The sequence below is a fragment of the Telmatherina bonti genome, assembly GCF_933228915.1.
Source record: "Telmatherina bonti genome assembly, chromosome: 21".
NCBI classification, from domain to species: Eukaryota; Metazoa; Chordata; class Actinopteri; order Atheriniformes; family Telmatherinidae; genus Telmatherina; species Telmatherina bonti.
In genome coordinates, this window is record NC_136630.1 from 33,664,128 (window position 1) to 33,678,773 (window position 14,646).

The 14,646-nt window shown below is 41.9% G+C and overlaps 1 protein-coding gene across 1 annotated transcript in view; it reads left to right on the plus strand.

The window, feature by feature from the left end:
* Positions 1-1,862: 1,862 nt before the first annotated feature.
* Positions 1,863-14,646, plus strand: part of asah2 (N-acylsphingosine amidohydrolase 2) — a gene marked incomplete at both ends in the record, with an annotated part of 83,219 nt that continues 70,435 nt past the window's right edge. Inside the window, one exon of the mRNA XM_079260666.1 lies at positions 1,863-1,986. Within this exon, the coding sequence (XP_079116792.1) occupies positions 1,863-1,986 (124 nt within the window). The remainder of the gene's footprint in view (positions 1,987-14,646) is intronic.

A 14,646-nucleotide genomic window follows, 5' to 3' on the forward strand; every position in this document is an offset into this window, starting at 1 on the left:
ACCTCCATCAGAACCAGAACCAGGAAGGAAAACCTCCATCAGAACCAGAACCAGGGAGGAAAACCTCCATCAGAACCAGAACCAGGAAGGAAAACCTCCATCAGAACCAGAACCAGGAAGGAAAACCTCCATCAGAACCAGAACCAGGGAGGAAAACCTCCATCAGAACCAGAACCAGGAAGGAAAACCTCCATCAGAACCAGAACCAGGGAGGAAAACCTCCATCAGAACCAGAACCAGGAAGGAAAACCTCCATCAGAACCAGAACCAGGGAGGAAAACCTCCATCAGAACCAGAACCAGGAAGGAAAACCTGCATCAGAACCAGAACCAGGAAGGAAAACCTCCATCAGGACCAGAACCAGGAAGGACAGCGGGGGACGATCAGCGGGACAACGGGGGACAGTGGGGGACAATGGGGGACAGCGGGGGACAGCGGGGGACAACGGGGGACAGCGGGGGACGCTGAAGGGTTCACACAGAGCAGAAACAGTCTAGACAAGATGGATGAATGTGAAGTTTTACAGCGTTGGACTGAAACACATAAAGACCGTTTTTATAACCCGGCTGATAAGTTTTCATGTGGAATCAAGATCAGGATCTGTGATCTGGACTCAGGTGATGACCTTTGGACCGTATACCTGCAGAGCTTCGACAGGTGGATAACAGCTGACCTGCTCTGAGCTGCAACACACACCTCTGATCGCTGAACACACACTTTCTGCTGCTCTCTAAAGCTTCCAAGGTAAGCAGGATCGTCTTTTCCCCTTCAGGTCTGCAGGTTTAGACTTCCTCTCCAGACAAAGCTACCTGGAACACCTGGTAACACCTGCATCCAGCTAGACTTCTTAGTGGTTTAACTGGGAGCAGGCCAGTCACATAACTGGGTATAAAGGAGCATTTCAGGTGGAAAGATGGACTCAGCTTTACTAATCCGAGACAAACTGGGTTTAAAACCTTGAAGATCCTCCATCCACAGTGTCGAATATCATCATTCAGATTCAGACAATCTGGAGGAATCTCTGTATATCGAGGACAAGGCTGGATGCTGGTGGAGATCCTAAAAGCTGGAAACCAGTGCATGGACTCAGGAAGCTTCCAGAAACCAGTGTGAACCCAGTTCAGGCTGAAATCCACACATGCAGGTTAAAGCTCCATCATATGTGAAGAGGATCCAGAAACACGCCGTCTTCTCTGGACCAAAGCTCATTTAGACTGGTCTGCGTGGAAACCTGGATGAAGATGTGGAAAGAGGGGAATTCTTTGAGGAAATGTGTGATTCAGGGAAGACCTTCGACCAGCGAGACCGCGAAACCACATCCTGCATCCAGTTGCAGACAGATGTTAAAAGAAGAGGCTACATGATGCTGAACATCCCCTGATCTAACTTTTTACCGAAGTGGTGCTGTTCCATGGTCAGCTCGTATTTTCCTAAGATGTTTATCATCTGCTGGGAAGAGAAGATGACCTGATGAGATTCTGGTATTATCAACATTTAGCAGAGAGACTTGAGTTTCTGGAGCTGTAAAACAAAGATTAAATTTATGACTGGCTGTAAATATGACCATGAGTTACCGCAGATCCATGAAGCAAACAAGCCTGATATGCTGATATTTGCTGAAACAGCTTCTCACAGTAAAGATAAAGACAAGATCTAAGTTTAGTGCTCAGTAATATTCTATCAGAGCATCTCTCAGGCTGACGTGGTCCTCGGTCAGAAGAGCTTCAGGAGGACGAGGTGAAGATTTGGGTTGTCCAAAAGGAATTTAGATATTTTCAGAAAATGTCAACACATTTTTAGGAATAGTCAAAAGAGAAATTGCACAAGGTGTTCAACAGTTTTTTTGTGTTCTGACGAGCAGCATGGCGGACCGGCGGTGTTGTGGAGTTAACGCCTGCCAGATCACACTCATCATCTCCCTGGTCTGCATGACGGCTGGATGTATAACACTGATTGCAGTGATAGCGACCATGAATTCTCACAAAGGTAAGAATCTGCTCACTACAGAATTAATACGCTGCTGAAAATAGACCTTAATTATTTTATTTGAAGTAACAGAAGTTCTGGGAAGTCCATGTTAAACACTTCTTGACACGGCGTATTGATTCTGCCTTAATGAGAAAAGCAGTCCTTGGAAAATGAGTGAAGTATTCCTCGCAACAGGTTCAGTAATCCAAAGAATAAGACATGATGTGTGACTGTGGCTGCAAGCTGGCAGAGTTTCTGTCCTGCAGTGATGACACAGACGCCTTTGTAACCAGCAGAGTCTCTGCTTTCATACTACGCCTTGTTTGTGTGGAAAAATCTGAAGGAAAAGTGATGTTCTCTAGTTTTCTTTTTGGGGTTTGAACTGTGTTTAGTTTGGATCCTGATCCGGTCTTTTAGCTGAGTTTCTCATGTTGAGATGCTACAAGTTAGCATCACTGCTATGCTACAAGTTAGCATCACTCCTATGCGACATGTTAGCATTGCTGCTATGCTACATTTTAGCATTGCTGCTTATCTGCATGTTAACATTATTGCTATGCTACAAGGTAGAAAAGCTTTTAGTGGTTTAGTGGTTTAACTGCTATGCTACATGTTAGCATTGGTGTAATGCTACATGTTAGCATTGTTGGAATGCTACATGTTAGTATCACTGCTATAGTACATTGCTGCTTCCTGCCATCAGTAAACATGAAATGAAATGAAATGAAAAATACTTTATGAATCCCAAAAGGGAAATATTGTAGTATATAATAATAACTAGAGGAGATCTTGTTCCGGAGGCTGATGGCTGCTGGCAGGAATGATCTTCTCAGCTTCCTTAAGAAGTACAGTCTGCTCTGACCTTTCTTGTAGATGTAGTCAGTGTTGCATTTCCAGTCCAGTTTGTTGTCCAGCTGAACTCCAAGATACTTGTATTCCTCCACCACCTCCACCTCCTCTCCCAGGATGGAAACAGTGCTTTGTTTATTCTTCTTCCTCCTGAAGTCAACAATCATCTCTTTTGTTTTGCTGCTATTTAATATGAGATGATTGTCACCGCACCATTTAACAAACTGACTGACCAGTTCTCTGTACTCTGCTTCTTGTCCATCCCTGATACACCCCACAACTGCAGAGTCATCAGAGTATTTCTGCAGATGACAGGACTCAGAGTTGTACTGGAAGTCTGAGGTGTACAGAGTGAAGAGGAATGGCCAGAGTACAGTTCCTTGTGGTGCACCAGTGCTGCTGACCTCCATCTCAGACACACAACCTTTCAGTCTCACAAACTGGGGTCTGTTTGTGAGGTAGTCATAGATCCAGGTGGTTGTGGAGGAATCCACCTGGAATTTATGGAGCTTCTCACATAACAAAGCAGGCTGAATGGTATTAAAAGCACTGAGAAATGAAAGAACATGACCCTCAGAGTGCTGCCTGAATGGTCCAGATGAGAGTGTGCTCTCTGGAGCAGGTATATGATGGCATCTTCAACCCCAAGTCCATTACGATATGCAAACTGGAATGGGTCCTGAAAGGTGTTTACTTGCTTGTTGAGGTGAGCCAGTAAGAGTCTCTCCAGGACTTTCATGATGTGAGATGTCAGGGCAACTGGTCTGTAGTCACTTGGTTCAGCTGGTTGTGTTTTTTTAGGCACTGGAACAAGGCAGGAGGTTTTCCACAGCACTGGGACTCTATTTTGTCTCAGACTGGTGTTGAAAAGGTGCTGGAGAATCGGACATAGTTGTTCTGAGTAGGTCTTGAGAACTCTGGGACTGACACCATTTGGACCTGCAGCCTTGTTCTGGTTCAGTTTCTCAAGTTGCTTCATAACCTGATTGCAGGAGACAAACAAGGTTGAGGTCTCAGGATGTCCTGATGTGGAGGGAGATGAAGCTGTGTTCTGGTCCATGACTGAGGTGCAGGGTGACAGATTGGAGGCGTGACAGGAAAGCAGTGGGCTTATGGAGGGTGTGTGGTCTGTTGGGCTGGAGGTAGGGGGTGAACTGAACCTGTTGAAGAATATGTTCAGCTCATTAGCTCTGTCCAGACCTCCATCAGGCTGGTCCCCCTTTAACTTGAAGCCAGTGATCTTCTTCATTCCAGACCACACATCCCTCAGGTTATTCTGCTGGAGCTGACTTTCTAACTTCTTCCTGTAGTCCTCCTTGCACTTCTTAGTTTGGGTTTTAAGTTGTTTTTGTGTTGCCCTCAATAACTCCCTGTCTCCATCCCTGAAGGCTTTCTTTTTGATGTTCAGCAGCTTTTTCAGGTCACTGGTGATCCAGGGTTTGTTATTGGGGAAGCACCTCACTGTTCTTGTTGGGACGATGCTGTCCACACAGAAGTTTATGTAATCTGTCACACACTCAGTCATGGCGTTGATGTCGTCTCCATGAGGTTCACAGAGGACGTTCCAGTCTGTAGCCTCAAAGCCTCCTCTAAGAGCATCTTCAGCTTCAGCAGACCAGATTTTGATAGTCTTTGTGATGACTGGTTGCTGCTGAACGATGGGCTTGTAGGTGGAGGTGAGAAGAACCAGATTATGGTCAGATCTTCCTAAAGGAGGTGGGGCAGAACAACTGGATCCATCATTCATATTTGCATAAAATAAGTCCAACATCTTATTTTCTCTGGTGGAGCAGCTGACAAACTGCTGGAATGTTGGTAGAGTTGCAGAGAGGGAGACGTTGTTGAAGTCTCCGGAGATCGCCATGAATGAGTTTGGATGCTGTGTTTGTAGCCGAGCAACGGCGGAGCTGATGACATCACAGGCTGTGTCTGGTGCGGTACCAGGTATTATATAAACCGCTACCAGAATAACACAGGTAAACTCTTTGGGTAAATAATATGGACGGAAGCTCACAGCTAACAGTTCCATGTCCCTTGTGCATATCTTCTCCTTGACAGTAACATGTCCAGGATGACACCAACGCTGGTTAACCAGCACTGCAATTCCACCACCCTTTAGCTTTCCGCTGTGTTGTCTACTGCGGTCTGCACGGACCGTTTTAAAGCCCGGTACAGACACATTACAGTCAGGGATGTGTTCAGCCATGTCTCGGTGAAGCACATAATACTGCACTCTCTGTATTCTTTCTGAGACCTTGTTAGCATCTCGAGCTCATCTGTTTTGTTAGCTAGCAATCTCACATTACCCATGACGACGGTCATGGGTAATGAGAAATGGTTTTAATCTCCATCAGTTTCTCCTCTGTCTCACTCCCGCTATGCGTCCTCTTGTCTTTCATTTTAACTCCATTGGGATGTGTTGTTTCGCTGATAATCCTGATTTGGGAGGGTTTAATCAGTCTTTCGTTGCCAAAAAAAAGAACCAAAAATATGCAGAAAAATCCTCCTTACAGGACACCCTCCGAACCGGCATGAAATCCTCAGAAAAAAAACCTATTCTGAGGCAATATCTATGTTTGAAGAGTTTGTACTTTTAAAAAGATCACGATAGCAAGTCAGAGCTACTACAATCTGCTGTCAACACACAGCGCAATCTAGAATTGAATGACATCTGCTGGACTGTAGGATCTAATGATGATCCTGTACAAGAGGTCTGTGAATTGAACCTGAAAAATAAAAAAAAAAACAAAACATAGATATCATATGAGGGTTTCTCAATTCAGGTTCTACACACTTCCAAGTTAGCAGACTGCGTAGACAACACAGTGTTCTATGTCGTCTGCACACAACTAAGAGCGCTTACTGTCAGTAAAATGAGACGGCCTAGCTTGTGTACGAGAATTACACATAGTGCTGCAGTACTCCGTTGCCTAGCAACTACACAATCCACGTTTATCTAATTACTGATCCTATTCTTCCACAAAGAATGTGCTTACGACGTAGAACACTTTGTTGCCTACACAGTCTAGGCACTTGGAGGTGTGCAGACCCTGAATTGAGAAACACCCTGTGGTTGGGCCTACATCTCACAAATATATGCATTGGAGGCGCATAGGAGACCCACCCAAGATGGTAGCGCGATGAGACTTTTTTTTTCCTTGTTTTACCTTTTTCAATTTTTTTAACTTTTAAACATTGTACAACAAGTCAGGATACAAACATACAACAATAAACAAATTGAAACTATTAGTGGTGGAGCTGTGAGAAACAGGGTACATTTTACATAAAAAACCAAATAACAAGAAACAAGAAGCAAAAATAAAGTTATGAGAAACAAGATAGCACAACTTACAAGGCATGTTAAAACAGCAAGGACATACCAATACAAGTATAAATTTGTTTAGCTTTTAGATTCTTGTGGACCAGACAATGAAGTTATTTAAAGTAACAGGTGAAGCCATTCATAAACCCAATGAATGATGGAATGCATTTTTTCATTTACAGGTATGAATGTGATATTTACCCAGCATGATTATGAGATTAACAACATCTGAAATGCTTGTATCCAGGTTATCCATAAAGTAAATAATATCTGTGGTGGAAAATACTCTGGTCTTGAGAAGTTGTAATACATCTAAGAGTCAACTGTCCTCTTACAATGAACATTTTATTATAAACTAATACAAGCACACGCTGGAGCTTGGAGAGAGAACCCTCTCTGCAGATGCTGAAGTAACACCCAATTATAAACCTTGCTTAACTCCTCCTAGTTGCTGGGCAGACCACAGAAAACAATCATTCTCTCCTCCGAAGCTAAACTGAGCTCACTAAGCATCAATCACTCACTATATTACTTTATTACCTTTAACCTTTAGACAACTGGTCAACCAAGCAGCTGACAAAAACAGATGCCCTGCAGGAAACTCTTCCTGTCTCAGACTTTGTCTGCACATTCCAGACAAGGATCATATGACTTAAAGAAAGCTTTGTGCATAGACACAAAACACAGCAGGATCACAGCAAATCAATGCATATATGTCTAATACTTAATTCAAACCAAAACCCATAATAATTTCTCCAACACTCTCCCTCCTCTTGGTCCTACAGGACCAACAATAAGAAGAGAAATTGTTATCAGAACGCAAAAATACAGACAGAAGACAACATTCTCAAAACATCAGGAGCCTCATGCCTATCAGGTTTTAAAAGAATCTTTCAGAAATTACAATAGTGAGGAGCCATTTACTTCAGCTTCAAAATCTGAGTCTAACAATAAATGTAAGAAAAGTGGAAACAAATCATTCCTCTTCGGGGGTGACAGAGGTGTAGTGAAGACACTGTCGGCGTTCTGGTGGGACTTGGCATATCACAGTGGCAGTGGAGCGCTTCTTTCACCTCTCACTGATCTTGCTTGAGAGCGAAGGCTGGTCTTCCTGTGTGAGAGTAGACTATCTCACTTACCCACGCAACCACAGGGATTATTCTGCCCTTTGTTGGGTGGTGCGTTATTCTTCTGTAATTTCAGACTGAAGCACTTCAGGAGGTTCAAGCAATCTGTAGTGCCAAGCAGCTCACTCTGCGACCTTTACCGCTGTCTGGGTCGTCAGGAAAACCTGAAATGGCCTAAACCATCGATGTTGGTTCCAGCGCTGATGTTTAAAACTTCTTATCAGGACAAAATCTCCCGGCTGAAGTGAATAGAGCTGCGTAGATGCTGATTCATGAAGGGCAGCTTTCACCTGTGTGCAAATGCCTGAAAAGGGTTCTTATGAGGTTAGGACAGTATGTTAAAACATTACTTTCACACAGAGCTGTGTCTGAACAGGCAGTCTTGGAAGGAACCATGCCCACTTGGGTGAGGGTCCTGCAAAAAGAATCACAAAAAGGCCCATGTTTCCATGTTACGCATGCGCATGTACATCAGAACCAGAGAAAGTACTTTTGGTCCAAGGAAGACCTGAAAAGAGAGCCAGAAGGAAATTTCCCCGTCTGCAACCTGTGGGAGGAAAACATTCAGGAAAATGGCATCCAGAAAGTCATTCATAAGAGAGCGCCAAAACATGGACTTGTTTTCAGCTAAAGAGTAAGCTCAAGTAATGAGAACTGAGACGGGAGAGCTGCAGCCTCCACCGTGTCACAGTCAGAGCAAACAGCATCAAAAGGAAAATCAAGTCAGGGTCAACTAGAGGTCAGTCAGGGGCCAGGCCTGGGGGGTGCAGAGGATAGTCAGTTTCAGCTAAACAGTCAAAGAGTAAAACATGAACAATACAAAGCAACAGTTAGGGCCACTCAGTTATCTGGTAGGTAATCATTCAAAGTAACCAAATTCATTTAATTAATTATTGCAAAGTTCCTATCAGGTAGTCTCATCTTAACCAACAACCAGAAAAAAATCCTCTAGTACTGCATAGCAGGACATGTGTCAAACTGGACTCCCAGCAGTCTGACCAACACTTATCCATGCTGGAATTTCCTTTCTGATTTACTGCTCGTGTTGTTTATGTCATGTCTGCTAAATGACAGAAGCAGAACCACACTGAAGAATCTCTGCATATATTAAATAAAGCTCATTCAGAACTGTTGATTTAATCAGTAATGTAGTCTAGTTTAGTCTCATGGTTTACTCTGGTTTGTCTCTCCCAGACTCCAACAGACCCATTCAGGAGCAACACACACAAAACTGAGATCATGATAAGACTGGCTTTCTATTCCAAATATATTGTGAACATAAGCATAAGCATAAAGCAACAAGATGTAAACCCATCTTTAACAGCTGGACTTCAGGTACTGAACAGCCAGAGACCTTCAGGTCATAATAAAGCTGTTTGTTTTCTATCTATTTGAACTAAAGCAGCATTTAGAAACAAACTTCTAATACTGATGGCAAAACTGTTTTCATCTACAACAACACGACGCACACATGTACGTGCACACACTCACAGCAGCACTTCTTCCTTAATGATTTTAATGCAAACGTGTGTAACAGAAAAGGCCAAGACTAACGGTTTAGCATAGTTAGCTTAACTTTGGAAGTATCAATACTGTTACAAATAATCTGCCTCATATTCATGTTAATTTTGAGGACATACAGGGCTTAAATGACTTGTTTGTTTACTTATTAAGCGTGTTAACTAAGAGACTGGTCTGTATACTGGCAGCCATCGCAAGAGTTGCTTCTACTCTTTAAACAAAAATCATCTGATGTGTATTTTAACCACTGAGCATATCTGCTTTAATTCAAAATAATGAGTTCAGATTAGGGATAAAACACCAGCTGTCAGCAAATAAAACACGGAGATTGTTGTACCTGTGTTGCATTCGCTGAAGTCAGGAAATTACAAAACTACCTTCTTATTTAATGTCATATAGCGGCTTATTTTTTCTCTTTTGACATCTATTCTGTCTCAAACATTAAAAACTTAGTATTCATCACTTTTTTTTTTAATCTATTTATTTTCCTATAAAGCATATCGTGCCAGAAGTTAACTTGTCTGTATGAACTGTTCAGCTTCCCTGCAGCAGAGCAGAGATGTCTGTGACATTGTTCAGTTGCAGAAGTCTGAAGGAGTGCAAAATTTTATACATGCTCATAAATGTGGTATAAAGCTAAGCAGAAACAGTGAGTAAATGTTTGGTTGTAGGGCCTCATTTCTTGGCCTGGTCTTGTGGATAATCATTCAGCTCGTATCACTCGATCTGCTCAGGAGTCAGACGCGCCACAGCCACCATGCTCCCCTCCAATCAGCATACAATCAGAAATTCATGCCAGGAAGTGCCCGACACATGTTCATCAAAGCTTCCTGGTAGATAAATTAGATTCATATGTGTAAATAACAAAGAGTAACATGTAAAGGATCAGAGAGTGGGCAAAAGTTCCAGGAAGCAGATCCAGGTTTTCCACAGAGAACTGAGTGAACACAGCAGTCTTTCTGACAGAATCAGGGTGCAGCTTATTCCAGAAAACATCATCTGATTCTGTAGTCGGGTGGGATCTTGCTGCCTGTCGGCCACATCCGTTAGTCTTTTACTTCCAGAAAATTCCACAACTGAAACCCAGTCGGAGGACAAGGAGGATCCATCACCTCCAGAGGTCAAAGGTGAAAATCCAGCTCACATGTCCACCATAGAAGCCATATCCACACTGTTCACAGTCACAACCAACAGGGCTCTGCCAGACCCTCTGGTTCTGGGATCTCCAGGCCATCAGCAGCGGCCGGGTCCATGCAGCCACATCTGCATATCAGGTTCTGCTCCAGGACTCAGAGCTGACACAGGAGGGAGGTGGAATGATGCTGTAGGTTGTAGGGACCATTTCTGCTCCAGTTTCCTGACTGACCACATGTGTGACACCCAGAACTCTGTGGTGACCCGGGTCAAGAACTCACTCTCCCCCAGCCCCTCCTCTGAATCCCCTCAGGCAGGATAGACAATTTTAGGACCCTGTGGACCAAGCTGCATGCTGACAAGGGTTTAGAAGGGAACGCTGCAATGTGTCCAACACCATACAGCAGACGAGCTTTTGAGACTGAACCATTTGGTCATGTGGTGTATTTTCTTCTCCAGTAAGGGGAAAATAAAGATCATAGCCTCATAATTATAATAGTTTTCTTCTGAATCCTGTGGCAAACATATTATGTGGACCATGTTCTGTGCTGTGAACATCATGTAACTTGAATATTACATTGTAATTGTGTGTGTGAGACTATATTATCAGTGGATTCATAACTCAGTTCTCTCCTGGGAAAGCTGAACATGATCTTGCTAAGAAGATACACTTGTTCTGAGAACTTCTCTTCTCGCCGTTAGCTCACATTTAGCTAAAGTGAATTTATTGCAAGGGAAATCTACTCTAGCACGTTGGTTCACCATTCCTATTTTAAGGTCAAGAATTTTCTTTTTTTCCTAACATTATGCTTATTTTCAGCATCCTTCAGCTGCATTATTTATTTCCAGTTTATCTAAATTTATTTAGACATGCTAGGCATAAATTAATAATAGCAGTAGTAAAGGAATAAAAATCACCTTATGAATGTCTGAAAGGGAAAAGACAGAAACCTAAGCTTATTGCCTACACAATGTACAGTAATTTAACATAATAAGTTCCTAATACTATAAATCACATCTCTCACATTTCAGATTTTTCATTCTTAATATGTTGTTGCTCTTTAAAATGTTCTCAGGTGATAATAAAGAATGCTTTTCCTCAGGAAAAGGTTCCACATTCATACAGGGAGTGGCTTTTATGCTCTTATAAAAGCTTTAGGAAGAAAAGCACAAGCAGCTATTTTACACAGGATTTATATGTTTGTTTCTGCCTAACATGCTATGACATCATCTCCTTCAGTGAGCAGAAGGCCTTTAATGAACACACTCTTTTCCTCACTTCCCTCTCTCATACATTTTTTTTCTTTTCTTACTGCAGTAAATTAGATTTTACACAAACAATTCACTTCAACAGTTGGATGAATGCATGTGAATGGGTCGTGCCCCCACGTTTGTCTACCCCCACACAAGCTTCTAGGCTCTCCTGCGAGAGTCCGGTGTGGCTTCACAAGACGTGGTTTTAATTCTCCACACAATCAATCCAATCAAGTTTAACACAGGAAATTTTACACAACCACCCCAGTTTCCCCTCACATGAAGACAGATTTCAGCTTCTTAATGGTGCTGTACATCAACCTCCTACTGCAAAGGAACTAGTTCTGTTTGCAGCGGATGTACACAGAGGGTCAATCCCACACCTTTGTAGAATTATCAGGCAAAATTCTCAATGTCTCCAGAAACCAGCCCACACAGTTTCTTCTCTGTTCCTCCTCACTCAAGATGGCTTTCCTCTCCGTCTTCTAACTCAAGGTTGGCCTGGTCTTGCTTCTCGAGCTCACAGGACTTACTGACTAATTTACTGGTCTCGTTCTTGTAACTCACAAGATTTACTGGTCTGGTCTTGCTACGTCTAGCTCACAGCACTTACGACTTGGTCTTGTTACTCACGATTTTTAACTTAAACTTTAACCTAAACTTGACTTAAACTCACAGGATTTTATTTATGACGTCAACCTGATCTCGTCTTAAGTTATTCTCTTATCCCTTGAGTTATTATTTCGATGAGGAGGTGAGGAGGAGAATCCCTGTCACAATGAGAATAATGAAGACAATTGACCACAAAACAGAAAAATATTGTGATTATTAATTAAGATATTGATTATTAATTTGTGATAAATTTCTAGTAATGTTTGACTCCAGTTTGAGTCTGAAAATTAATGTAAATTTAGAATAACACTTAATTCAAACCAAAACCCACAATAATTTTCTCCAACATATCCTTATAGGTAAACAAAGGGATGTTGTTCATTTTTAAAGAAATCCAACTGTGAATGTCTGACCAGAACAGGTTAACAACAGAGCATTCATAAATATGGTGGTAAATGGTTTCAGCCTTGGAAAAACAAAAGGATCTACTTCAAATTTAAATCTTTCAAAGAGGAGATTATTAACAGGGTATATAGCTGAAATTATTTTAAAATGAGTTGCTTTGATTTTGAGTGGGATTGGATATAGACTGAAAATGCCTTTTTTCTTCCCAGAGCCAGCAATGTTATCTTTCGTGGGGCAAAAGTTTAAGTCTCTAAATAGCTTCTGTTTAAAGACCAAACTATTCAATTTATTGTCACATTTTTTATCTAATAGGTTAGATAGATCACCAATTATTAAGGCAGGTGGAGAGGGAGGGGAAAAGGAAAATCACTCTCAAAGAAGCTTAATAAAGGGGTTGGGATAGCTTTACAGATTTTTGTCATAACTATTTTTTTAATTGTGAATGTTGTATTTGGTTATAAAGTCATTTAAACATAATATGTGACCTTTTGAGTCTAGTATGTCATGGACAAAAAGAATCTCTTTTTAATACCAGTCAGATCTGAAAATAGATTTCCTGTTAATGGTGATAACCTTATTGTTCCATAATAAATATTTATGTGGGGAGACGTTTTGGGTAAATAACATTTTTGCATACTGTAAAACCTGTTTGTGGAAGTTTGACAACTTAATAGCAGTTATGGACACCTCAAAATCACATCTAAGTCAGAGATTAATGCCACCAATCTTACTAAAGAGTTTGTTTAGAATGTGGTCCCATACTGAGACTGAGAGATGCACTCCTTCAGCCACTTGTTTCTAAGAGCTGCTATTACAGATTCCATGGCTCTCAATCCCCCATTTTCATAGTCCTGACCTGTTGAGATTTACCTAAATAGTAAGTTTTGTTTTTCCAAAATGAATTTGAAAACAATTAGCTGATTTTATTAATCTACATGATATAAACAGAGAATGAGACTGATAAATGAGACTTGAAATCCCATCAGCTTTGGACAGAAGAATGCGGCCTGAAAGGGATAAGTCTCATATGAGCCAGTGATTTGACGATTTAAGGACAGTTGACAGTATGGTAAAAATATTCATGGTTTCTCTTTCTTTCCAGTTCCCTGATATTCTAAGGTCGAGATATTTGACCTCACTCTTTACTGGGACGTTGTTAAGGTTGGTTATATTAGTATCATGGACAGCCAGGATTTCACATTTCTGGAGGTTTAGGGTTAGACCGGATGCTCTAGAAAAAATATTGATTTGATCAATTACTTTGGGAATCATATGTCTATTTTTAACAGCAGTGCAGTGTCATCAGCAAACAGGCCAATTAAGAATTCCTTCCCTAATATATCAATACCCCGGATGTCTGGGGAATTTTTTAGATGAATTGTCATTAATTCCCTTGCAATGATAAATAAAAGAGGGCTGATTGAACAGCCCTGATGAATGACCTGATTAACTGAAAACCTTGGAGAGGGACCCAGAGAGAGAGAAATGCTGCTGGAGATATCTTCATATAGCATTTGGATCGCTTTGAAAAAGTTATTCCCAAATCCAAACATAACTAAAGATTTCAACAAAAAGTGATTTTCTAAGGAGTCAAAGGCTTTGAAGTCGTCCAGAAAAAGGATTCGGCTCTCGGGTGGGACCAGGGAGTTGTAATATAGTATATCTAGAATTAAATGAGTATGGTTGTGGATATGTCTACCCTTTTATAAAGGCAAATTGTGAATCATAGTATTTAACCCTTTCTTCAGTCTATTAGCAAAAATATGGGCTAAAAGTTTGTTGTCTATACACAGTAGGGTGATAGGCCTCCAGTTGTCTGAAAATAGTCTTTTTTAGGTTTAGGTAAGAAAGTGATTAAACACAATTTCATAGTTGGTGATAGCATGTCATTGTCAATGCATTCCATGAAGGCTTCATACACTAAAAATCTAATTTCCCTCCAGAAATGTTTGAAGAATTCAACAGAGAGGCCATCAGGGCCAGGGGATTTACCATTTGGCATCTGAGAAAGGGCCTCATCCAGTTCGGTGATTGAAACTTTAGCTTCTGCTAGGCCTTTAAAATTATCATCAATTTTGGGAGGCAAATCATTACTTGTCATCTTTATCTTCATCTTCATACCACTTATCCGGGGTCGGGTCGCGGGGGCAGCAGCCCAAGCACTGAAGCCCAGACTTCCCTCTCCCCAGCCACATTTGCCAACTCTGCGGGGGGATCCCGAGGCGTTCCCAGGCCAGCCGAGAGATATAATCCCTCCAGCATGTCCTGGGTCTTCCCCGGGGTCTTCACCTGTCACACAACTTGTACAAGGGGGTCCGGTACCCCATACTCCCGGAGTACCCCCCACAGGAGCCCCCGTGGGACACGGTCGAACACCTTCTCCAGGTCCACAAAGCACATGTAGACTGGTTGGGCAAACTCCCATGCCCCCTCCAGGACCCCAAAGAGGGTATA